Raw genomic sequence first — 26443 nt, forward strand, 5'->3', positions numbered from 1 at the left:
TCCGGTCCTGAAAAGGGAGATATCTATCTATTGATCGATCGATCGATAGAGAGCCACAGTTTCCTAATAGAGTATCATGTGTTTGGGAAACACAATGCCTGAAGTGGACTTTTCACTTTTAGAAGAAAAACAACAACAACGTATAATTCGGGAATTCTGATCCCAAAAATCTGATGTGATTGGACCTCTAGGGGTGGCATAACAGATGGACCCACCCTGCCACCAAATTTCTGGTACCCTCAGGTACATTGCTCCTCCCACTGCCAGGCCTTTTCTCTGCTGTTGTTAAACCTCTGTCCCTGCCCAGTGCTGCTGGGAACACATAGAGACCCTGACCTCTCCTTTGGCTTGAGCCAACTGGCCAGCTGTGTCTTCTTGGGTGGGTGGTGGCAAGGATGCTGAAGGCCCACACCACACACTTCCTTGTAAATTCCTACTTCATATCAAAGAAGCTAATCCTGGCATGCTCCTTTCTTTTGGAATTCTTGGTAGTTCTCAGCAGAGCCTTGAGCTGTGATTTAGTCACTGAAGGACCTATAGCTGTCTTGAATTGTATATAGTAGGAAACCTTTACACAGAGTTGAAAAAAATGCTCTTGCAGGGATTACAAAACTCACAGTCCTCCACCTGGTGTGATCAATGTTCATTCTGGCTGTGGAATTTGGGGACATGTTATCAAAAACCACAACTTTTAGAAGTTCTGCTGGTATATAAAGGTTGGCAGCGCATGTACTGTATCTACTGTATCTCTGATTGCTTAGACAAAAACCAAAACAAACAAGCAAACAAAAAATCCCATGATCAGCAAATACATATAAAGTTTAATAAGACAAAGGCTGATAAAACAGGAATGAAACATTTTGATGTGATACATGGATGGAATGAAACGCTATACTTATCAGGAACGATAAGACACTTGACACAAGTTGGAGCACTTGTTCTCTAGAACAGCATTGATTGTTGTAACACCTCGCTGATCCTGATGTCCCGTTTCAACTGCTTGATCCTCAGTTCAGCTGTAATTATTGTTCTGTGAAATTTTTGGCTTAATTGTTGACGGTACAGAAATCTTCACTGGTGCTGCTCTCCTGCATGGTTTCACCTCATACAGACTAACCACAGCCTGGACCACATCTAACGTTATTGAATGCCTGCTACGTGCTTATACCTTTTTAAAGGTGTAATCCTATTTCCCCTGTGTAAACCAAGCTACATTCAGCACCATCAATTTTGCTATATGCTTGCTTTTAACTCAGACTCCCATCTTTGTCTGATACAGATTGGACAGGCATGTGTTTAACACTGATTATATTGTCAGCACAATGCATTCCCTTGGGGGGAGAAACATCTGATCCTCACATCATAACTGGCAACTTATTTTACAGATGGATCAAAGGCAGACATGACTAAATCTGCATACAATCCATTATAAGACTACTGCACAACCATTTATCCATGGACGTCCGGATACATCTATAAAATCATTGGGATACTGACTGCAGTAGATATATCCTTAACTTTTTTTAAGCTGGATGGCTCTCTGGCCTCCAGTCAGTCTCAGGCAATCCAAAAGCAGCATCTGCCCAAATGTTCATTCTCCAAGTGAGCCCCCCCCCCCTTAAATTGGATGATTGGTTGAGATCATACTTTATTTTACTCTGAGCATTCATTTGTCTGACTGGCTGCAGTACCACCAACCCCTTCAGAAACAACATATAAAGTCACCAGTTATTTCAAGAAAAGGAAGGGTCGTGTATTCCCTTTGGGAGATGACCGCATTTGCTCAGAGTCAGGAACAGGAGGTGTGTGTGTGTGTGTGTGTGTGTGTGTGTGTGTGTGTGTGTGTAAATGTGCTTTGGGAAAAGCGAGTGCACAATGTTCACTTGCAAGGATTGCTTCCTGAATATGATATGGGCTGCACTCTCCTCATGACTAGTTTCCAATGTGTCACGTCCTTCTGAACTAGGGGTGGGGGGGAGGCGAGTGGGCCAGGAAGTGACAAGTTCCTGGTATGATGCAAAGCAGTCCCACGGGGGCAATAGGACTGCAGTAAGTATAAATTGGATTTGTCCAGAAACAGACTGAGATTCCTGCTTGGGAACATTGGTCTGAAGGGAGAACCAGAGCGGGTGAGATGGCTATTCATTTTGACTGGAGGGGGTGGGTGGGAAGGGAGGTGTTTGCAAAGGCTGGAACAATTCATTTGATAAAGCTCTGATTTTGTATCGTGTTTACCTCAGTCCTGAGATTATTCCATTTTACACAGATTTCAATAGAAGGCAATGGCAGTGATGATTAGACTACTAATAATCTTATGGAAGTGGTGTAGCCTCTAAAAGTATTCAAGATCCTAAAATATTGTAACCTGAGGGTTGTTTGCTCAAAGGGGTATTTAAGACAGTGTCATTTAAAAAATATTTTAACCACAGTAAAACATTCATTGAAAATTCAGCAAACCCATGCACAAAATTGGCAGATATCAAGGCATACAGTAGCAGAATTTTGATGGGAAATTGTGTGTGCAGATACATAGGTGTATGAAACACAAATGTATTATTACTGTTGTTGTTGTTGTTGGTAGTAGTAGTGTAGTATTGCCAAAGTTTTCTGGGCAGATTGCAAGTTATTTAATAAGCCACAGTAAGGTTATATAAGATAACATCAGAAGCAAGAGGGAAAACATTGCACCACATAATACTACAGTAAAACCATCAGGTAAGGAGAAAAGAGCAGAGGACTAAAAGCACTTAAACAGTTCTTAAAGTGCTTGGAAGTTGTCTGGAACAAAAGTCTTGGAAAAGCTCTCTGGAAGATACTGAGTAACTAAATGAATATTTGACAGGGACTGGACTCTATAGGTTTTTTTTTCTAGCTCTGCAGTTGTAAGATTATTATTATTATTAACTGAAATGTAAATTTTGTGGCCATGATGGAAATGCAGCCAACACAGGGACGTGGTGGCGCTGCGGGTTAAACCGCAGAAGCCTCTGTGCTGCAGGATCAGAAAACCAGCAGTCATAAGATCAAATCCACACAACGGAGTGAGCTCCCATTGCTTCTCCCAGCTCCTGCCAACCTAATAGTTCTAAAGCATGTAAAGGTGAGTAGATAAATAGATACCACCACGGTGGGAAGGTAACAGCGTTCTGTGTCTAGTCGTGCTGGCCACGTGACCACAGAAACTTGTCTTTGGACAAACACTGGCTCTACAGCTTGGAGACAGGGATGAGCACTGCGCCCTAGAGTTGGACACAACCGGACGAAATGCCAAGGGGAACCTTTACCTTTACCTTACTAAATCTAGTACATTTTAAAGTGATCCTATAGCATTATTGAAAGTGTAAATGATTGCAACAATTTTCTCCCCTTCCCTTTCCTTTTAGATGCTTCTTCATAAATTGCATTCTGTTTTTTAAATCTGCCTCCTGTTAAGGTGATGGAGAACAATAGTTTTGCTCATCCTGTGGATCCTACACACCACTTCCATGCCTTACTGCTGGACCAGAGAAACAAGCTACGGGACCACATCAAGATCCTCTGCGAGATCTCCCGGAGAATCAACAAGTTCCACAGACGTTCTTGGATCGCCAATCTCACAGGGAGCTCTCTCAGTGCCACAGGAGCAATCATGGCCATCGTAGGTCTGTCCTTGAGCCCTGCTACTTTAGGGGCTTCTCTCTTGGCTTCTGGCGTGGGCTTAGGAGTAGCGGCCGCAGGAGGGGCAGTCACTGTCACATCCGACGTCTCCTTAGTTCTCTCCAATTCCAAGGTGGTGAAAAGGGTAAAGGAAATTGCAGTGACTTGTCACGGTCAGATGAGAGAAATTATGAATTGCCTGGACTTCTTACACCGCAGTCGGGGCCCAAGGGACCCCATCTTACTCCAACCTGAGAAAAATGCTTCCATTGCGTTGTATAATGCCATCTGCTTCATGGTCTTCTGTGGTTCCCATGGGCTGCTGGTACCAGAGTATACAAAAGAGGTGACCAAAGTGAGCCATGCTGTGCTGAAGGCAAAAGTCCAGAAGCTGGTGGAAAGCCTAGAAGCCTGTGCAAGACCCATGGATGAGATCTGCGAACTTTTAGAGAACAGGAAAGATGGTCCTATGAAGACCAGGACTCTGGGATGTCCGTGACCAGAATCACTCCTGAGTAGCAGCAACACCTGTTGCTAAAATCCACTTGGACTAGGCTAAGAAAACTATGTACATTGTGTTGTTTTTGTCTTTTGCTACTATCAGCTCTGTGTCTGACCAGGGATTTCTCCAGGCACCTACCCCCACAACTCTGGGTCTCCCTCTTTACAGCACTGCTTCCCCATCTACACATATAGCAAATGGAAGCTATAGCTGCACAGCTACAGCCTGTGCACTTAGCGCTGTGGCATGATGCAGCCTATATGGCAGGGGAAGGGGAGGGAAGCTGGGTGAGGCAAAGCTTGGGTAGTTACCCTTAAAGAAAATGAACAAAATGACATTATGAAGTCATTCATGGCTGAGGAGAGGTAACATGACAATTGCTCAGTTCTGGGCTGGCTTCAGCATATCATTGCACTCCGTCTTATTACAGGTAGCTCTCCTCTTCCAGGGACTGCCCCCCACCAATGTTTGAGATCCAAACTACAGAAAATACCAAATTTACTATTAGAAAGTGATAAAACTGTATCCCTTCAGAGATGAATTTCTTCAAAGCTGTGGCATCTGCACAATCATGTTTACAAATGAAGCCTTTGCTTACCTCACAATGATCAATCACCAAACAAAAACAAGGCTCATTTGCCAAATGTGGTTGAGGAAGTTGTACTGGGATAAACACATATTTTTAATCTCTTAAGGAAGTTTTGTTTCTAATATGTTGTGAATTGTGCCAGGTAGTTTGACCCAGGCCGAACTGGATGGAAGACAGGCTTCCATGACACAAGTACTTTGAGTTAATGTTTAAGGCCAGAGTCAGCAGTAGAAACAGATGGGAATAGTCCACAAAACCCTGGTTTTATCTTACTCTCACAATGCTGAGCTTAATAACAATAGTGGTCATGATGGAACTGCAGCCAGCACAGGAAGGAAATGGCTGGAAGTTCCAGAACTTGTTGTTCACAAAGCTCAGTAAGGCGAATAATCAAGGATGAAAGGCCCAATTGCCTGAATTTTTCTCAGTGATGTTCTTAGCAGCAGATGGGAATTTGCCTAATAGGTATAAGAAGGGTCAAAATGATTTCACTTTGCATTGTGTCTTGACATTTTAGAGTCACATTCTCTTTCTCCTACATATCTTTTGTGTATCCCTTTCCATAACAGATGTTCAGGAACAGAATGTATTTTTGTATTTATTTCTGTAAGGGTTATTTAAGAAATTTTTCAAGATTTTTATTTAAGGAAATATTAATGATGATGGCTTGAAATGGGAGCACTCATTTTATAGTGCTAGAATTCATTCTATATGACACATGGCAACTTCTCACCAACTTTTTCATTCCAAATTTCATATTCAGCATAAGACAAGGCAAAAGAGACATGGTTGGCTAGGAAACAACGAATATATCCTGAAAATAGCTGTACATCTTTACTTTATAGACTGGAGATGGTCCTTAACAAGTGGATTATGTCTGCACAATATATTTGCAACCACCTTACTAGAATGGACTCTTTGCAGAACATGTTCCATTTGATTTTTTAAAAAAGGATTCCACACCTACTGCTGGCTTTCCAAAATAAATAAATGATCCTCCCCAAAAATTTATTCAACAAATGCCAAGGATTTACAGAGCTGCACCAGTAAAGACAACCAGTAAAAGTTTCAAAAGAGGTTCTGTATGAGGCTTAGTGTCTAATAACAAATGGTTTTGGCTTAGACATGGCAGCCAGTGACTTAATAGAAAGAATATTCCTATCTCACATTTACAAATGGATGTTTTTCTTAGTAGAATACTTCTTTACATTTATTGGCTATAACACTTTACACACTACTGTGCATAGTGATAATGGCCTACTTCTAATCCATTTACATAACCTCTTCTATAAAAGGAAACACTTTCTTTATTTTCAACATTCTAGATTTGAATCAGCAACGGTGCTTCTTTTGTGAGCCTCTCTTGCTTTACCATTGGGCTTCACACAGTTAGAAACCACAAGAGATTTAACATAGGCTACTAATTTCCTCACATACTACTGACCCTCAGAGAGAAGCATATGGGTGACTTAAGATATATAGCAGTGTATGGGTCTCTAAGATAGTGTGTATTGCCCAAAGCAAACGTTTACTTGAATATGCAGACAGGAAAGTGATTCATGACACCAGTTCTGTGTCTGAACAATGTTATTGAGAAGAACTAAGCAGAAGATAGGATAAGGTCTTAGATGGAGTGGCCTCTTCACAATGGCTAGATAACTATGTAGTGGTTTCTTGCATGATGGGACAGATACGTTGGGATGCTGGACCTGTGGTTGGTGACTGAGTACAAAGAGGGTTCCAGAGTTCTGTATGTCTAGAGTTCATAAATTACAGCAACAACAAAACAGTTGCATGTTTGCCTGTCTGGTTTCATGACAGATTCAGAGGTCATGAGACAGCAGCTAACAATTATTTAGGACTGACTTCTATGATCAACACAGCAAAATCTGTGGCTTATTTGAGGTGTGTTATCCCTTACACACTTACAAACACATGTGAAACAGAACTGAATACAAGAAGAAACAGGAGAGAATCCTGTATGGTATACATACTATAGATGCATGTACAAAGCTTTCTCAATGCAAGCACTGATGAGGGCATTGAATTTAATGCATGATGGTACTAATGGCACTATTGGAAAGAATGAAGAAATGGGTTGAAAAAAATGCATATATGCTCAGTTCTCAATGAAATACAGTGGACCCTTGACTTACAGACGGCTTGACTTACAGACTTTTTGAGTTACAGACTTCTCTGGCTGCAAAATTTAGGTTTGACTTGCAGACTGAGATTTGACTTACAGACCAGAAAAAAACCAAAATGGAACAAAAACGGCCTGTTACGGGATTAATCAGTTTTCAATGCACTGTAGGTCAATGGAGACTTGACTTAGACTTTTTGACTTGAGAACCGCCTTCCAATACGGATTAAGTTCTCAAGTCAAGACCCCACTGTAGTAAACTACTAGTTAGGCCATACTGCAGAGTCCTGGTATGACATCCTATTCTTTACACATACGCACACAGAGAAGAGTAGTTCTCTTTGATACACTTAGCTTTTTTGTGCACCAATTTCCTTCCCTCTGTGGAAGTCTTTTCAGTCATGTGAATGCACTTCCATATCTAAAGTGACACAATAGCCTAGACACTGGTGTACCATGTCAGTGAAAACTATGTCATACATTACTAGTAATGACTATAAACCAAAGATTGTTTGATCTTTTTGATTTCTTTGTGTGATGAATGTAAAAGGAGAACTTTAGACTCTCAGAGAGCAAGAGAAGAGATGGAAAGATACTAGATCCCGAGAAATCTGTTGATTGAATGAGATTCCTATAAACTGCTTAATATTATAAACTGCTTAGTATATTTGGCAGTGTTCTCTTGCCTTCTGACCATTTGTGAAAAGGAAGGAAAAGACCATCTACTATGATCTCTTGCTTACCTCAGGCATTTATAGAACAAATTTCCATAAATTGTTTACTTTGATGCAATATAAAATGCAGAATACACAAATGAGCATGAACTAAAGTTGTGCCAGTATCGATATTGCTTCAGATCATGGAATACCTTTGTTGAGCAATGGGAATTTCACAGAAGCTTTAATAAAAACTTTGAAGGATGCAGCAAGAGATGGTTAAAGTCTCTTTGTAATAACTTATTTAATTTCAAAAAGAGGGGTTGAGCAAGCATTTAGGTGGAGTACAAAAACAAGCACACAGGCAGCATTATAAACACCAAGTGTGTCTCACCATTTCTCCTCAGACGAGAGCTTTTTAGGGATCCAGACAAGGGATAATGGGGAAAATATGCAGATACAGTAGTAGAAAAGGGAAGTTGAGGAACTGGCAAATATATGCAGAAGCAAGGGAATATAGAAAATGACCAAGGGTGTTAACAGGAATAACAGGAGCCCCAAATAAGCAAAGTGGAGGGGGAAAGTGAATAAAGAAGGCAAACACCAGGAGAAGAAGACAAAAGACAGGGTTGCTAAATGGTTTTCACTGAAAAGAATTCTCTCTTATTTTAGATCAAGAGACCCTATAAAACATAATTCCTGCTGCTTCACCTACATAGTTTTTAATGCTCAGAGTCAGTGCAGCAAATCTCTGGGGAAAGCAGAGAGATGACCCACTGTTATATTTATTGCTCTTAGAAGTTGAGGGAGAGAATAGTTATGTCTACATCTGGATAATGACTGTGATGTCTATACTGCCTAACCTTTTCAGTCACACGCTGAAAGTTTATTCAGATTTCCTGTCACACTTCCTACTGTTCTGTCAAGGACAGGATGTAGAACAGTTGGTCTCCAGTAATCAATGGCTTTAGGTACGTAATCATTTCCAATGTGCTCACGCACATCGCCTGTCCTTTTCCTCCAGATTTCTAAAAAAAGGAATGATGCCAGGGGCACAAGGGTTCCTTTGGGTGGTGGCACCAACTTTCTGGCTCATTCAGAATTCTACTATGGCTTTTGAAAATCTGTTGTGATGTACATATTAGCTTCAGTTGCACCTAACAGTCTACAACCAAACAGGGACAGGCCCTCAATTTATAAATTACAACAACAAGGATTTATGCCCCACGCTGGCACCAATTTTGGTTCAGAAATTTGCACGTCTCATTCACTGAGAGCCAACACATGTAATGGTTATAATCTTGAACTGAGATTTGGAGATCCCGATTCAAGTCCCTGCTGAGCCATGAAACTCACTGGGTGACCTTGGATCAGTCATTCTCTGTCAACCTGACCTACCTCACAAGGTTGTTATGAGGATAAAGTGTGTTAGAGGAGAACCATGTATACCACTTGGAGGTCATGGGAAGAAAGGTGGGATGTAACTAATGATCCTGAATCTAGGATCTAAGCTTGAAGGACAGGCTGATGGCTCTGTTACTCTGCAGTGCCTTTGTTGTTCTCTGCAGGCCTCTGTCTCCCTTTCTTATCTATATGAGAATCACCACCTTTCATTTTATATATATATAAAAAGTCATTTGGGCAGGGTTTGTATAAACATGGATAGAGTGACTAACTTTTCTTTACAACAGGCATGCTTCCCCACCTAGCAGAACCTGCCAAAATAGCCTATGGAATTTGGAGGTTAATGAGAGCAAGGTATACTGCGGGGACAAAAGCAACTTGTGGTCCTCCAGTGTTTTTGGACTGCAGGTCCCATCTATTCATGTCACTAGTGGTGGATGATAGGTACTTGTCGTCCAGAGAGCCACGTATTCTGCATTCCCCATCTAGGCATTTTAAGAAAGAGGAAAAAAAAATCTAGATCAGAGATAAGCAGAAGATAAGCAATACCTCTCAGGGTCGTAGGAATCCATGTTAAGAGGGGGGAAGGGAGGAAAGGAAACGACACACAGAAATTAAGGGGCAATTCAGACTTCTGCGCAGGGTGTCCGCAACCAAACAACTGGTGACAGCTGAGGCACGAACTTACACTTTTTCTAACTTGGCTAAAAGGAAAAGCCAGTTCCTCAGCACCGCTCCACTATTGCAGAGTCAGAAAGGAGAGTTGAGAGCAGCCTACAATTCTGCAAGATAATTGTGGTTATTGAGAATGAAGCTGGTTTGCACACTCAGCTAAAAGTCTCCCAAACAATACGCTCTGCAACCAAAAACCAACCACTCTTTACAAATCTCAGGCTTCTCCAGGTACGAAAAGCAAAGAACTGTCGTCTCTTCTTTTTTAATTATGTTTTGCGTTTTCAGACAACACCTGTCCAAATTTCGGGAGCCTCTTTCGCCTAGAGAAGCCAAGAAAACAAAACAAGACACACAGTATTCGGAACTTGCTGCTGCGTAAACCGCTGTCCCCAGCTTACTTAGTTGAACTACTACTCCCAGCATGCTTCGCGGCAACCAAGAGGTCAAAGGGAAAGCTCAAGATGGCGACGGGCATGGAACATGAGGAAGCGAGTGGGGAGACGATTAAAACCTTTAAGGAACTGGTGAGAGGACCGTTGCCTTTTCTTTTGGCACCCGATTTCTTTCACTTTGAGCTGTTTTTTTCGTCTTAGCCGGCTTGCCCTTATGGGTCCGTGGTCCTAACCAATGATTTCTTTTCAGACTTCTAACACACGCACTTCGCTTGAATAACGTTACTGTGTCTTTATAGGAGGGTTCCTTTTAGATATCAGATATAGACGTCAGTTGGTGGGTGTTTTTCGAAACAGTAATTACACTCATGGCTGAATTATTGCCACCAGTTGCTTTTTTTCTTTGCTGAGAAATCTCTGTTAAAATCAAGTAAACCCAACTGCAGAAGATGCTAACAACATTATCTTTCAATAAAACAGGTTGAAGTGGTGATGTGTTAACTTCTATGTAAAACAAGTTTTGTGTGAGCCCAAAACATGCTTAGAAGAACGCTTTACCTAATTTTAAATGCATGGGTTTTCGGTGTGTGTGTGTGTTTGGCTTTAGTAGGTGGATCTTGAGGCTGTAATAAAAAATGTTTGACAGATCAGTTTTGCGGTCACTGATGTGCCACATGGACTCATAGTATCCAAAATAAACAGGAAAAATGAGTGCAATTAATTAACTGCTTAAAGAGGTGTTCAGAAGTACTGGCTTTTCATTGGGAGACCCAGATTTGTATAAAGAGGATTTTCCAATTTCTAATTCCTAATAGGGTAAGTTGAGGGAGGTTAAACTAAGGTAAGGATTGTCCCAAGATCTCAAGTGAACCGTAGTGTTTATTTATACAAAGTATTGTCTTTTTTTAAGTATAAGAACAGTCCCACAGTGTGATACAATACAAATGAAAGTAATAAATCCATTTCATAAATCTGTCTGTAACCATTCATGCACAAAAATCAGGAAGAGCACATAAAGCAGCAGTTGTACTTCTGTTTTTAATGTGTTTTAGTACTGTTTTTATTTATGACTTTTAGTGTCTTTGATTAATAAATTTTAATATTGGAATTATTTCTTGTTTTTAGCTTGTAATTTTTTTAAAAAATGGTCTAAGGCACCTTGGACCCTTTTTAAGAGAAAGGGTGGTAGTGGAATATTTTAAATGAATAAAATAACTTAATATAGAATTGCAGTTATGAACAGAAGCATATCTGGTTCAAGTCTTACAAACCATCCTCTGAAGCAAACTCCCTTATTTTTATAATTACTGTATAGTGCTTATTGATACTGGGTGGCTGTATTAACTTCACATGAAACAAACATCCCATGGTTTTAGGGTACTACAGTTTAATTATGAAACCAGGATTGCAGCTAACTGAGAAGACTGTAGTACAGATGTTAGTAATTCTTAGTAACACTATTGGATTTTGAAGCCTGGGGCTGCTCGGTAAGAATTCATTTTCTGTTTGGAATACCAGGGAGTGACAGATGTGCTGTGCGAAGCCTGTGATCAGTTGGGATGGAAGGTACCTACTAAGATCCAAGTGGAGGCTCTTCCAGTTGCACTTCAAGGTGAGACTAATTGTCAGAGTTGGAATTCCAGAAAAGGAAGCAATTCCACAATATTTTATGTGTAATACTCTATCCTATTCTGCACCAGGGGTAGACAATGTTTGGGTCTCTAGATGGCGCTGGACTGCAGCTCTTTCCTGCTCTGACCAGTGTAGCTACTGCTGGAGAATGCAAGAAGTGCAGGGAATGGCATCCAGAGGCTAGCACTTTGCCCATTCTGTTTTACAGACTGTTCATCTCTAAGTATGCATCCTTAATCATACAGAGTTCCTCTCTCTTGGACTGAGCTGCTGTGTTTTGCTCAGAGAGAAAGATGAGGTGCACCTATGAGCCTGATAGGGTAGTAAGAGTCCAACTGATTTACAGAATGATAACAGAACACTTATCTTTCTTTTGACCTTGGTGTGCCTTACGTGGGGCACTAAGAAGTGTATATAAGCTACAACTAGTGCAAAATGCACCTAGCGGGACAGCTCTGAGTTTCAGTGCAAAACCAAAGGTTGGGCATTCTGTTCCCCACTGTGCCTCCTAGGAGAAGACCCAGACTGTGTAGCCTTGGCCAAGCTGAGCAACTCCAGAACTCCTCCAGAAGAAGAGAGTAGTGGCCCATTCTGAAGATTCTGTACGTAGAAAACTCTGGAAAGGGTCACCATAAGTCAGAATTGACTTGATGGCTCATAATAATAATTATTAGTGCAAAACATAGCTGCCAGACAGCTGCCTCATGTGTAATTTAGAAAATATATAATGTGTCTTTTGAATCAATTGCACTCATATCCGGTTTGCTTCTGAGCTCAATTCAAGGTACTGTTGCTGATTTATAAAGTCTTAAATATTTTGGGGCCAGGATAGTTGAAAGACCATTTTCTCCCTCTATACATGCCCAGAAATTGCGGTGATGTTGCATGTCCCACTGCCCTGAGAGGCAGGATTGGTGGGTAAACAAAACAGGGCTTTTTCTGTAGGAATCCTTGGGGGCCGAGGTTTTTGTGGTTTTTTTTTAAAACATGTGGTTTTAAAATAATGTTTGGACCTGTTTTTAAAGAATGTTTCAGTATGTTTCTGAATGTTTTTAGTCTTAATTTCACAACTTTATTCTCTTGTAAGGTTTGAGACCTCCGGTAGGTAGAAGGGCAGTAAACTTATGGTTTAAATATTCTGTATAACTGTCAAGAGTCAGTTTATAGATGTGTATTCTAAACTTAGAAGTCCCATGCCTTGTTTGCAAAAGTTATCTGAGCAGGAGCTGAAATTGGCATGATGGTTTCTGTGCTTCTGATTAATGAAGTTTAGCCAGAACTAGACATCTGAAGGAATTATTAGGTGTTGAGCAGTCAGACCTGGGTGCAGGTCTTAGAAATTCAGGAAAGAGCAAAGTGTAAATATTCACTGCTGTTTTTCCTCAGCAGCCTAACTTGACCACAGGGGGGAGGAGAAAACTAGCATGCCTGTGTCTGCAGTGGTTCCATGGGGAGGAAAGAAACCTAAGGTGTGAGGAGTTCTTTGTTCAGTGAGCTGTGACAGCCTTTCTCTTTCCATCTGTCCCCCCCCAACCAGTCTTGTACCCTACACAAGTTTTTAATGTTAATTCTCACAAGGCTTTACTATCGGCTGTGCTAGCTGGGAATGATGAGCTGTGTAGTCCAGGACACATGGAGGGCAGCAGGTTGTGGAAGTCTGCCGAACAGTCATTAACCACAAATATCACTTGATTATAGGAGGACTTGTTTCTGAAGTTACATTCACAAGATCCTAAACTTTTATTATTGCAAAGATTTCTGTTCCTCACCGTTTGCACTCTGACTTTGTCTAAAGTAGAAGCAGGCAATACACAGGCTGCATATTGCGTGCACCTCTCCACCAGTTTGGGAACCTCTACTGTGCTAGCTCCCCCCCCCCCCGCCCGGCCAATTTAAACTGTTGAAAATGGAGAATTGTACTCCCAGAAGGTCTAGGGACTACAGTTCACCTTCAAAATTGCACCTTCAAATCCCCATGTGCTTCATTTTGCTGAGCAAGTTGTAGTTTCTTTTTTTGAAATAGAAACTGTTTTTACTGAGAAGTTGGGAAAGTGGCCTGTGGTGGCTGCTTAAGGAGCAGGGTAATTGGTCCATTTAAAGTTGAGCTTCTCTGAAGCTGTTTTCCAGAATTGCTTCTCTATTTTCTCCAGCTGTGCTCCTGTGTTGTTTTCTTTCCACTCTGGTTGTAACATGATCTTTTTCTTGTAGGTCGGGACATCATCGGCTTAGCAGAAACAGGATCGGGGAAAACAGGGGCTTTTGCTTTGCCCATTCTTCAGGCACTGCTAGAGACCCCTCAGCGCTTCTTTGCTTTGGTCCTGACACCGACCCGGGAGCTAGCCTTTCAGATCTCAGAGCAGTTTGAGGCTCTTGGATCATCCATTGGTGTCCAGACCAGTAAGTGGTCTTGCTGCAGACCTTTAAATATATGGAAAGCTTACTGATATTTGTAGTAAGGTGATGATGGTGTAGATGCAGTTTCATGAGACTTGTTTGTATTCTACTTGCAACAGGGTGAATTTGATTTAAATTTAAAATCTGGATTGTTTTAGGATTTAAATGTTGTTTTTAATTGTGATTTTAATCCATTTGTTTTTTAAAAAATCATTGATTTTTTACCCACCCCGAGTTGCCAAGTATGAATCTTGATAACCCTGAAATATACTTGTCAGTAATATGAAAACATATGTGCAGTTGAGACCTTGGGATAAAATTAACAGCCATCAGCATACAGAGAATTTGTTAAAAAAAGGATGTTGGGAGGAACTGTACAGAGGCTGAATAGGAAGCTGGGGTGATGTGGTGGGGAACTGATTGAATTTTAAACGGCTTGATTTACTGTCTCTTATCTTCCCTTTCCTAAGCTGTGATTGTTGGAGGAATTGACATGATGGCCCAGTCTCTGGCTCTGGCCAAGAAGCCACATGTAATAATTGGTAAGTAACCAGCATAGATCTCACAAAGGCCTTTGATTTGGTTAGCAGGGATGGCCTTTTTAAAATACTTCCCAAGACTGGATGTCCACCTTGACTCCTTAACATTATCAGGTCCTTTCATGAGGGAATGAAGGGCATTGTAGTTTTTGATGGCTCATCATCAGATCCCTTTGGCATCCGAAGCAGAGTGAAACAGGGCTGTGTCCTCGCACCAACCCTTTTGGGGATTTTTTTGCTGTCATGCTGAAGCAGGCCTTTGGAACTGCAACAGAAGGTGTCTATCTCCGGACTAGATCAGACAGAAAGATCTTTAATCTCTCTAGATTGAGAGTGAGGACCAAAGTCCAGCTGAAATGCATGCCGGACTTCCTCTTCGCCGATGATGCAGCCATTGTTGCCCACTCTGCTGAAGACCTCAAACAACTCATGAATTGTTTCAGCAAGGCCTGCCAAGACTTTGGAGTAACAATCAGCCTGAAGAAAACACAAGTCATGGGCTAGGATGTGGACTCACCTCCCTCTATTGCCATCTCCATGCAAGAATTGGAGGTTGTTCATGACTTTGTGTACCTTGGCTCAACGGTTCTGACACTCTCTCCCTAGATGTTGAGGTGGATAAATGCATTGGCAAAGCAGCTACCATGTTCTCTAGACTCACAAAGAGAGTATGGCTCAGTAAGAAGCTGACTGCATATACCAAGATCCAGGTCTATAGAGCCTGTGTCCTGAGTACACTCCTGTACTGCAGTGAGTTCTGGACCCTTTGTGCACGGCAGGAGAGGAAGCTGAACATCTTCCATATGCATTGTCTCCAACGCATTTTTGGTATCACCTGGGAGGACAAAGTTCCAAATAGAGTAGAACGAGCTGGAATTTTTAGCATCTATACATTACTGAAACAGCGACATCTGCGTTGGCTTGGGTATATCGTGAGAATGGCTGATGGTCGGATTCCAAAAGATCTGTATGGAGAATTAGTAGGCAAATCGCCCCAGAGACCACAGCTGCAATACAAAGATATCTGCAAGCGGGATCTGAAGGCCTTAGAAATGGACCTCAACAGATGGGAAACCCTGACATCTGAGCGTTCAGCCTGGAGGCAGGCGTTGCATCACAACCTCTCCCAATTTGAAGAGACCCTTGTCCAGCAGGCCAAGGCAAAGAGGCAGTCCTGAAAGCAGCAAAATCGGAGCTGGACAGGGAACAGATTGTATTTGTCTTCAGTGTGGAAGGGATTGTCACTCTCGAATTGGCCTTCTCAGCCACACTAGACACTGTTTTAAGTCCTCCATATAGAGCATGTTACCATAGTCTCTCAAGACTGAAGAATGCCTAATCTAATCTAAACCATCAGGCTGGATGATTCAGTGGACCGAAACGGTAGAGAATATTACTTTCTTGGAGTACAGCTTCTGAAATCCCCCAGCTAGCGTGGGCACTGAAGTACTATCTTAAAAAATAATCTTTCCAGGCTCTGGATTACTGTAATTAGACCTTAAGAATCCATAAGGGCTACTTCCCTGAATTCCTTGTAAGCAGGAGGGCTATCACATCTATACATCTTAATTCAGTCAAAGATGAGCAGTGAAATTCATATGGGGGGGGTCTAAATGCCTGGCCATGTGTGACCCCCCCCTTTTCAAAGCAACAGTACAACCACTTTTCAGGATCCTTTAGAAAATTTCCTCTCCTCAGACTATTATCCTCTCACTCCTGCACACACGACCATTCTGACATCCAGCCATGCAATCCTTCTGAACTCTTGCTGCTCACCTTCCTTTCTGGCTTTCCTGATCTCCCAGATGACTTTTCCTGCTCTTCCCTGGTCTCCAAACCCTCCATTACTCTCTTTAGTCCCAGGCCCGTCTTATCAGACAGCAGTGATAGGGCTCTTGTTTTCTTTTTCTTCGCAGCTGGGGATGTGCTGTAGCCACTTGCTGTCCTCGTTTGTCCAGAACGTCAGTCGTACATTCTTTGCTATGTGCAAAGTCATCTGAGTTATTAACTATTTCTTCTTCACCCCTTCTCTGGGTAGCTACACCTGGCCGCCTGATAGACCACCTGGAGAACACAAAAGGCTTCAATTTGAGAGCTCTGAAGTACCTGGTTATGGATGAAGCTGACCGGATTCTCAACATGGACTTTGAGACTGAGGTGAGCTCCACCGCATCTCTCCCGCTCTGGGAGGGACCTGTACAATTTCAAGAGACTGGTGTTTTTGACCATTGTAATTCCAGAATATTTTCTCCCATACGTGTTGGGAACTTGGCTCCGCCTCACTTATGAATAGGGAATATATCATCTGGGATAGCTAGGAATCTCTTTGTTCCCTGGTGTGTCCCTCCTGTTGCTTAGCAAGAAACAGATGTTATCAGGAATGGTTCTTTAACCTTGAAGATGGGGCAGATGTGTGGTCTTCCAGACGTTGTTGGGCTGGAGTTCCTTCCAACATTCCCCAGCGGCCGTGCCCTCTACAGCTATTGCAAACCTAATAATATTTGAAGGTTCACATAGTCTTGTTTTAAGGCAAAGCCAAGCTTTTGAATGTTAGAGGAATACACTCATATACCAGTTGCACTGAGAGTATATTCAAATAATAAAAATTATAGAGGATAAGATTTTGTCATGCAAAGTTATATGTACTAATTTACAGATGTACTGTGGGCAGCAAAAGCCTTGTCTGAAATCTTTCTCACATGTTATATGATGTATTTTCTACCACAAATACTCTTTGTTATGAACAGACCTTGGACGAGTTCCTTTTTTAGTTTACGGTTCCCATGTAGTCAGACTGATGGAGATTCTGGGATTTTCCAAGCTCAGCTTATGGAGTAGTGGAGTGGTTTGACTTAAAGGGGTAGTTCCTGCGCTGTTCTTTTCATCAGGCTGGACTGTGGTCCAACAATGGTGCCTGGAGCGCATGTGTGGATGTACGTGCACAGAACCAAATTTTGTGTGCGCATGCTATCAACTATCTTTCATTCTTTGTTTTGCTTGTTTTTACTCTTCGCAGGTAGATAAGATCCTGAAAGTGATTCCCAGAGACAGGAAGACATTTCTGTTTTCTGCTACAATGACTAAAAAGGTATGTGAGGAAGGTGACATTTTGCATTCAGTTATAAAGGGTGGGATGGAGAAACCTGGGGCCTGACGTAGCATTGTGGCAGGATGGATGCCTCAAAATCTTGATCTGATCTTTGCTCAGGTTCAAAAACTCCAGCGTGCTGCTCTTAAGGACCCTGTGAAATGTGCAGTTTCATCCAAATATCAGACAGTTGAGAAACTGCAGCAGTACTATATTTTTATCCCTTCCAAGTTCAAGGTAAGGTATTTCCTCCTCCTTGTTTCATATTCTGCTAGAATCTCCTGGCCCTGTTTGAATGTGTTTTTTCAGCCTCATTTTTTTTTGGTTTTGAAACATATTTTCCTCATCTGTTTAGGATAGTTACCTAGTATATATTCTGAATGAACTTGCTGGCAACTCATTCATGATATTCTGCAGCACTTGCAATAATACCCAAAGGACGGCCCTCCTGCTTCGGAATCTGGGTTTCACTGCTATTCCCCTCCACGGACAGATGAGTCAGGTATGGGTTAATCTGAATGTAAGGAAATGACTGGTATCTACTGCACTGGAACAATCAGTATATTTTAATTGTAGCTTGGAAGAATTCTTCTCTTTTTGAATGTTTTTTACTGGAGCTCCCAGAACTCACTCCAGCCAGCAAGTGGTATGCTGTGGGGATTCTGGAAGTTGTAGTTGATGAGTGATTTTTTTTTCTCAAGCTCAGATATTAAACATCCAATGTTCCTTGTATCCTCCATCAGCTTATAAGCTGCCCAGAGACCTTTGGGTAGTGTGGGCAGCATATAAATTAAATAAATAAAAATAAATTTTCTTTTCAATTTCAATTTATTAACCCTCATCCAGTCCATTATAAGGTCCAGACATGAGTTCAGTACAGAAACTGCCTCACCTGGATTGGTGGAAAATGAGAGGTAGAGCTGAGTTTCGTCAGCATATTGCTGACTCCTCAGCCCAAACCTCCTGATGACCTCTCCCAGCGGTTCCATGTAGATGTTAAACAGCATGGGGGACAGTATCGAGCCCTGAGGAACTCCATGACATAAAGGCCATGGGGCAGAGCAACTGTCCGCCAGCACCACCCTCTGGACACGGTCAGCCAGGAAGGAGCGGAACCACCATAAGCAGTGCCCCCAATTTCCAACCCAGCCAGCCTATCCAGAAGGACACCATGGTCGATGGGGTTGAAAGCCGCTGAGAGGTCCAGGAGTATCAACAGGGTCACACTGCTCTTGTCTCTCCCCTGGAAAAGGTCATTGTACAGGGCAACTAAGGCAGTCTCCGTACCAAAACCCGGCCTGAAATCTGATTGAAATGGATCCAGAAAATTCATTTCATCCAGCAGGGCCTGGAGCTGCCCGGCCACAACCCACTCAAACACTTTGCCAAAATAAGGGAGGTTCGCTACTGGTTGGTAATTAACCACCAGCCTTGGGTCCAGGTTAGGCTTTTTAAGGAGTGGCCGAATTACCGCCTCTCTCAAAGAAGCATTCACGGCCTCCTGGACCCAGGTGCGAACCCCCCTGGCAGATCTTCCAATTAGCCAAGATGGGCAAGGGTTGAGCGGGGTGGTGGTAGAACGGACAGATCCAAGCACCCTGTCCACATCCTCAGGTCTCAACAATTGAAACTCATCTATTAATATTTGACTTAAGCACAGCACACTGGACACATCCTCTGATTCTGCAGTAACAGTAGAGTCCAACCCACTGTGAATCTGAGCTATTTTCCCCTCAAAATGAATGGCAAACTCATCACAGTGAGCTGATGAGCAGTCTGGGACCTCCACCGGATTTCCCGGTTGAAGAAGATCCCGGACCACCCGAAACAGCTTTGCTACACAACATTTTGAGGAAGCAATATGGCTGGAGAAATATTGCCGTTTCGCCACCTGTATTGCCATGAAATAGGCCCGATAATAAGCTCTAAGTTGTGTTCGATCGGACTCCCAGCAGGATTTCCTCCACTTGCGCTCCAGCCGTCTCCCCTCTCGCTTCATTGCCTGTAATAATAAGTCAGTCACAAAAGTGTAGCTTCATTCCACGTTTCGAGCCTAAAAGCTACAGAAGTGTATTGATATTTTCTTTCCTTCCCCATCAGAACAAACGATTGGGGTCACTGAACAAGTTCAAAGCAAAAACACGATCCATTCTGCTAGCCACTGATGTTGCCAGCAGAGGCCTGGATATACCCCATGTTGATGTTGTGATTAACTTTGACATTCCAACCCATTCCAAGGTAAGTTTCAAGACAGGCTGCTAAACTAGAGGTTTTCCTGACTCACACTTGCTAATGACCTCTTTTTGAAAAAAATGATTCTGATTCAACTGAAAGACTGTTTGGATAGCACAGGTTTGTAGCTTGCTGGTGTTCTTGCACTGGTCCCAGTTATGTGATTCTCAGTTCACAGCATGGACTGGAGTGCTTCTGGGCCCATGTGAGCTGCCCTTGGTGGAATGCCCGTTGCAGAACTCCCCAGGATTTGCCCTGCCTCCTTCTTTGATCAAGGAGTTGAAGACAGTTACCACCACCAAAACACTAGTGCCTCCAGAAAGCAAGTGAAGGCAATTGAGGACACAGTTGTGTGTACGCAAGAAATCTCTGCATTCATGAAAGTTAGAACTACAGTGATGCCTCGCAAGACGAAAATTCATTCTGCAAGTCGTTTCGTATTGTGAAAATTTCATCTTGCGAAGCGCGGTTTCCCATAGAAATGCATTGAAATTTAATTAATGTGTTCCTATTCGTCTTGCGAAGCACAGCTATAGAAAAATTTGTCTTGTGAGTCACCAAAAAATCGCAAAACACTTTCATCTTGCGAGTTTTTTGTTGCGCAAGGCATTCGTCTTGCAAGGCATCACTGTATGCCTTTTTGAAAATGACACTGGTTCTTCTACATATATGTTTATATAAATTCTGTAAACATTTCCACGCTGGAAATGTTTCTATACAGGTTGCTTGATTATCCAGTCACTCTTTGACAGTCTGTACCTACCAGATATTTTGCAGCTTTAAGAGTGGATCCCTGGCAAGATCTAATGGCTAGAAGATGAAATGAAGAGTATCTTAAGATATTCTAGGCTGGTAATGGACAGATATACTTGCTGTTACATAGATAGTGTTTTGAAAGAACTATTTCTGCGTAGGGTGGATTTGATTTAAATCATGGTTTAAATTAAAAAAAACATTTTAAAATTAAAATAAATAAATTTAAATTGTGATTTCAATCAGTTTGATTTTTAAAAAATCATTCATTTTTATCCACCCTGTTTGCACACGTTCTCTGGCCATATTTTTGAAAAGGCATATGATTTAAATTGAGATAATGGGATAGTGGCTCTCCAGGTGTTACTGCACTAGAGTTTCTGTTGTCTCCCCATTGACTATGCTGGCTGCGGCTTCCGATCACATAGTTAGACTGGTCTTTATCACTTCCCTCGGTGAAACAAGACAGTATAGAAACATACTAAATGCATGTCCACAAAGAGTTACATTAAACCAATGGTTCTTGACCTTGGGTTACTCAGGTATTTTTGGACTGCAACTCCCAGAAGCATTCACCACCAACTGTGCTGGCTGGGGTTTCTGGGAGTTGCAGTTCAAAAACACCTGAGTAACCAAGGTTAAGAACCACTGCATTAAATGAGCATGTTGGGATTCCCTGCATACTTTGCCTGAGTTGTTGTTGTTTTGTTACATTTTGCTGTGTCTTGTTCTTGTAACTTAACCTGCATCCCTTTCAGGATTACATTCATCGGGTGGGGAGAACTGCTCGGGCAGGGCGCTCTGGCAAGTCAATCACCTTTGTCACACAGTAAGTAGCGCTCTGTGCAATCTTCATGGTGCCACCACTCTCCGATGTGAGAGAGCAGCAGAGGGTGGGAGTCCTTGTGGGATAAGCTGGAAGTTGGGTGCTAGCTCGAATTTAGGGCTGCTGGTTCAAAGGAACAGTGTGCAAGAGGTACTCAGACTAATTCTGCCTGCTCCCAGGTACGACGTGGAGCTCTTCCAGCGTATTGAGCACCTGATTGGTAAGAAGCTGCCTGCCTTCCCCACTGAAGAGGAAGAAGTCATGATGCTGACAGAGCGTGTGGCTGAAGCACAGAGGTTTGCTCGCATGGTAGGTTGGGTTTGCATTTCTGTTGTGGATTTGTGTAATTTGGGGCGGCAGAGTCTGAAAATGTTATTTCTCTGAGCCATCACATCTAGAAGCCAAAACAAGCTACTGGCCATACTGACTGGGATTCTGGGAGTTGTTCCGCCATATAAGTAGCATTTCCAAGTGCTTCGTGCAGGCCAGTGTGAAACAAATCAGTTGGAACATTGGTTAGGTTTGCGCTATTAAGACTAAGACTGCATGAGGAGCCTTGTAATCAAATTGTGTGCTGTGGTCACTCTTGGTAAAGCAAATGGACCATTTGTGGCCCTACTGGTGAGCTTGGGTTACAACTTCCATCTGCCCCATAGGCAGTGGGGAGAAATGCCATTAATATAATCTTAGAACTGCAAGTCTCAAAGGGACCCTACGGATCATTGAGTCCAGCTCTTGTCAAGGAGGCATGGGGCAGAGAGGGGGAGTCAGGCTTCCAACCTCGGGTTCCTCAGCCAGACACCTAAACCACTGATGGGAGTTGCAATCAGACAGAATTTTGGAAAGCCCCGAATTGAATCACCTCTGGTTTAAGATGTGTGAAATTTCTTCTTGCTTCTTTGCAATCTCAGTTTCCAAAGGCCGCTCCTCCTGCCACTGCTGAGCCTTGTTAAATGCCTCATTAACAAATGTGCTACTCAAATAGCTGATTTCAGAATAAAGACAATGGTTTCTAGAGCCTGAGGCTGGTATAGAGATGCTAATTGGAAAGAGCAGTTTTGGTTATCAGACAAATCATATAACTCTTGGAATGTGTTTTCTGGGTGTTTCTTAAAAATTGATTGTAAAAAGGCCAGCAGACTGCAGTGAACTGAATGTTGTGAAAACATATTTAAAATGGGGCTGAGCCAGAACTGCAGCGAGATTGAGATGGGAAGTTAATAGTTGTAAATATTTTTGCCCCTGAAAAACAAGGGATCCTTTATAGATTTTGAGCGAGAGCTGTGAACAGGGACTAAAATGTTTGCCCCTTCAGAACGAAGGCAAAAAACCAAAACTTTCCCTTTGAACCAGCTTGTGGTTGTAATGTAACCAGACTAGGCTATTTTACATTTTGATGTCATGCTAGCTATGATCTCGGAATCCTATTATCACTGTTCCCAGGAACAAGATCATTGGAGAAAACAAATGCCAAATCAGCGCTCATTCAGCTTTTTTCTGAATCCACACGTGATACCTGTGGTGATGATAGAATGCGTAGTGCTTTCAGCGGTTGTTAAACCATAGAATCATAGAGTTGGAAGGGGCCTATAAGGCCATCGATTCCAGCTCAGTACAGGGAATCCAAATCAAAGCAGATCTGAGAGCGTAGCCAATTTTCTCTTGAATGCCTCCAGCATTGGCTCGCTCAAGGTAATCGGTTCCATTATTGTACTGCTCTAAAAGTTAGGACATTTTTTTCCTGATATTCAGCCTAAATCTGGTTGAAGCTTGAGCCCATTATTATGTGTCCTGCACTCTTAAGATCTTGATTATCTCCATGACTGACAATTCAGAAGCTTCCAAGAATTCTGCCCTTTTAAATTTTTTTATTTTTGCAGGAGTTGCGGCAGCATGAGGAAAAGAAGAAACGTTCTCGAGACGAGGCCGATGAAGAGGATGATGCAGAGGGAGCATTGGGTGTCAGGAACAAAGTTGCTGGTGGGAAAAAGAAGAAACGGAAACCTTAAGAAGTGAATTCCACCAGACTTTATTTCTCTGTGGTTTTTGGGTTATGGGAGCCATCAAGCTGACCTTCTGGTGCTAGTCCGGAGAATGAGACATTTCTTCCTCCACCACCACTAGAAGATCTGACAGTCCAGTCTCCCAGATGTAATCCAGAAATGATTTTATTGCTTACCTGAAATTTTCTCCCGATACTGAAAATGCCTTAGTTTTACAGCCTGCTGTTGTTCTGCTGACCACAAGATGGCAGAGGAGAGCAGATTTTGAAAGCTTTTTCTAGGCCCTGAAATTGAATATGTACCACAAAACCTTTTCAGCCTGCTACCTCCCAAGATATGAAGACAGACTTTTATATCCACTAACCTTTGTGAAAATGCAATTGGCAAAATTTGGTAAATAAGCAAATAAATCAATCATGAAGATTTCATAATGTGTTAATATGGAAGATGGTATCCAATAGTGAGGTTGTTGCTTTTTTGAAAGGAGGGACTATGTAGATAGTGGAAATCCTTATTCCCCCAGAATTGAAAAGGAAAGCTACATAAACCAAAGGGGTATTTCATTATCAATGTCTCTGTTGTGTTTCATCTTTGGCTTATTGCCCCTTTTCTCAGTTCATACTCAGTGATCCCTGGTCATCCTCACTCATCCGTCTCTTGTGAAAGTTTTATGTCTAGACCTGTCTATTAATCACAGCCAACTCTGCATGTAACGTTGTGAAGTGCTAGAGAATACCTTGTTCTGTGCTTGGCTGTGTGTCTGTAAGACGCTGTTTACGTGGTCTTTTCCTTCCTCGTTAACCCTGAGGCAATTCTGCCTGAGGTAACATTTCTCCAGTCACAATCTCTGTGAGAAGAGATTACAGTTCACGATTCTTCTAAAGCATAATAAGCCATGTTGGTCCATAAGAGAAATCCCCAAATCCACCATTGGCAAGATTGTTATTATAAAATAATAATTGTATGCTGTCAAGTTGCTTCTGACTTACAACAACCCTTTCCATGGTTTTCTAGGTTGAAAAAGCACAGGTGTAGTTTGCCATTCTCTTCTTCTGGGAATGCTCTAGGACTATGTAGCCTAAGGCTCTTCTCTCAGGAGACACAGTGGGAACTAAAATTCTCAACTAGAGATCGGGGTATTCCTATTCGTATACAAATATCCCCGTGCAACTGGACTTAACGAGGGTCCGACCCCTGGGGGCTGGACCATCCATCCATTCATCCATCCACCCACCGGTGGCCTTGCTCATCCTTCCAATCACTCCTGGAGCCCCGCTCGGTTAGCCACTCCAGGCAGAGGGAGGGAGGATGAGTCGCCCTTCACAGCTGCTGAGTGGCCAGCCAAGCAGGAAGAGAGCGGCGCTCTGGGAGCGATTGGAAGGATGAGCGAGGCTGGCGCTGGACGCATGTAGATGGTCCGGCCCCAGGGGCTACACTCACGTTAAGTCCAGCTGTGTGGGGATATTCATATACGAATACCCCTATCTCTACTCCCAACCTCTGGTTCCCCAGCCAGATACCTAAATCACTGAGCTATACAATCAGCTAGACCTTTATTGCACCCAATCAAATATATGGCTTGTGCAGGGAGAGCTTTGAAAATCTGAAGGTTCCTGGCGTTTTTCTCTTGACACTTGTCTTGTTTGGGCTCTTTCACATTATGAATGTCAAGGTAGTGTAACTTAAAATGTATTTTCCAGTCAGAGAACTTCATCATTATCTGGGGATTGAAGGTGTTTCTATTTTGAACATGCCCTGCATGCAACACAGCTGTGAACTGTGAAGCTGTGCCTTGCCTGGTATTTACCATGTATCTTTCATCGATAACAGGTTTCTGTGTAACACATTTTGACACTCTAACCTTAAGAGACCTGTTCTTGACTTTATTATATGGCTGTTGTGGAGGTTAAGATTTATATGTAGTAAGAACCTGTGTGTGTACCACTTTTCTTCTATAGGAAAGAGTAACACACATAAAATAATAATAATCCTAACTTCACATAAATATTGAGATGGATGTAGTCTCAGCTAGTTAGGATTGATCGGGAAATGGAATTTGATGTGGTAGATACTGTTAAATATTTCTTACATTTCTTTTCTAAATTCTTATGTTGATGTCCTCCTCTCTGGATCTATACTGTAAGCTTAATAATGTCCATAGGCTTAGAGGTGAGTTGCTAGACTTAACTGAAGAGGCCTGAATAGTGGAGAGGTTCAAATCAGGACTGGTCCAAGACAATTTTCTTTTTGAAGTGAAAGATAAATGGTATTCCCTCCTGTTTCATTTGTAAAAGCCGAGTGGTCTAGCAATGAAACTTCACTTCAGCACAGAGAACAGGACAGTATCTATCATTGCTTTCGAGCACAGCAGCCTAGTTTAGGGAGTGCAGGGAAAATTGTCGGGTTGCACACAGACTCCTGTCTTCCCACAGCTTGTTCCCATTTTCTACCCCTCAGCACTTGCCAGTTGATGGCTCTGCATCACATTCTCAGGTAGTAGAGCTGTCCCTGCCCCAAAGTGTCATCTGATTTCATAATTTTTTTTTTTTAAAAAAAACACCAAGGTAAGGAAAAGGCAATGTAGCACTATTGGCTGCAGCATGCTTGAATGGGTTAGGAGCTGCTTTTTGGACGGTACCAACTTTGTGAGTGTGGTGGGTGCCCCACTGAGGAGAGATTTTGTCCACTTAACTGCAAGCTCAGTGGAAAAAGGAATTGGAAGAACGCCGAGCTTAGTGCTCCAAGGGAGCTTTAGCAGAGGTCACACAGATTATTGCAGTCCTTTGCAACTTATGATCAGTTTTGTGTTTTGGCAACAGGTCATTTTATTTGGTGTTTTATGCTGGTACTTCCTTGCCAATTGTGTCAGAAAGCCCACAGTGCGGTTGGTGTATGCAAATAAATAAATAAAAAATATTTAACCAAGTGGGTTGGCAAGCAAAGAACAAACAAGCTGAGATAACCCTGGTACACTTCTGA

At 42.3% G+C, this 26443-nt stretch overlaps 2 protein-coding genes across 2 annotated transcripts; both read left to right on the forward strand.

The window, feature by feature from the left end:
* The first annotated feature begins 1977 nt into the window (after positions 1 to 1977).
* Positions 1978 to 7798, forward strand: APOLD1 (apolipoprotein L domain containing 1). Its single transcript, XM_020787815.3, has 2 exons — positions 1978 to 2129; positions 3384 to 7798. The coding sequence occupies exon 2, from the start codon at positions 3437 to 3439 to the stop codon at positions 4133 to 4135; it is 699 nt and encodes a 232-aa protein (XP_020643474.2). The 5' UTR covers positions 1978 to 2129; positions 3384 to 3436; the 3' UTR covers positions 4136 to 7798.
* On the forward strand, positions 7131 to 26008 carry DDX47 (DEAD-box helicase 47). The gene is made up of 12 exons (XM_073000201.2): positions 7131 to 10129; positions 11516 to 11609; positions 13838 to 14026; positions 14494 to 14565; positions 16601 to 16719; positions 17579 to 17650; positions 17771 to 17887; positions 18006 to 18152; positions 19751 to 19888; positions 21394 to 21464; positions 21641 to 21770; positions 23342 to 26008. The coding sequence occupies exons 1-12, from the start codon at positions 10067 to 10069 to the stop codon at positions 23468 to 23470; spliced, it is 1341 nt and encodes a 446-aa protein (XP_072856302.1). The 5' UTR covers positions 7131 to 10066; the 3' UTR covers positions 23471 to 26008.
* Positions 26009 to 26443: the final 435 nt, after the last annotated feature.

Source organism: Pogona vitticeps, chromosome 5 (assembly GCF_051106095.1).
Source record: "Pogona vitticeps strain Pit_001003342236 chromosome 5, PviZW2.1, whole genome shotgun sequence".
NCBI classification, from domain to species: domain Eukaryota; kingdom Metazoa; phylum Chordata; class Lepidosauria; order Squamata; family Agamidae; genus Pogona; species Pogona vitticeps.

Bases quoted from the DNA above. Each gene is read 5' to 3' on its own strand.
- DDX47 (XM_073000201.2), top strand. From the start codon at position 10,067: ATGGCGACGGGCATGGAACATGAGGAAGCGAGTGGGGAGACGATTAAA. The intron at 18,153-19,750 runs GTATGGGTTAAT...CTTCCCCATCAG, and splicing joins TCCACGGACAGATGAGTCAG to AACAAACGATTGGGGTCACT. The intron at 21,465-21,640 runs GTAAGTAGCGCT...GCCTGCTCCCAG, and splicing joins TCAATCACCTTTGTCACACA to GTACGACGTGGAGCTCTTCC.
- APOLD1 (XM_020787815.3), top strand. From the start codon at position 3,437: ATGGAGAACAATAGTTTTGCTCATCCTGTGGATCCTACACACCACTTC.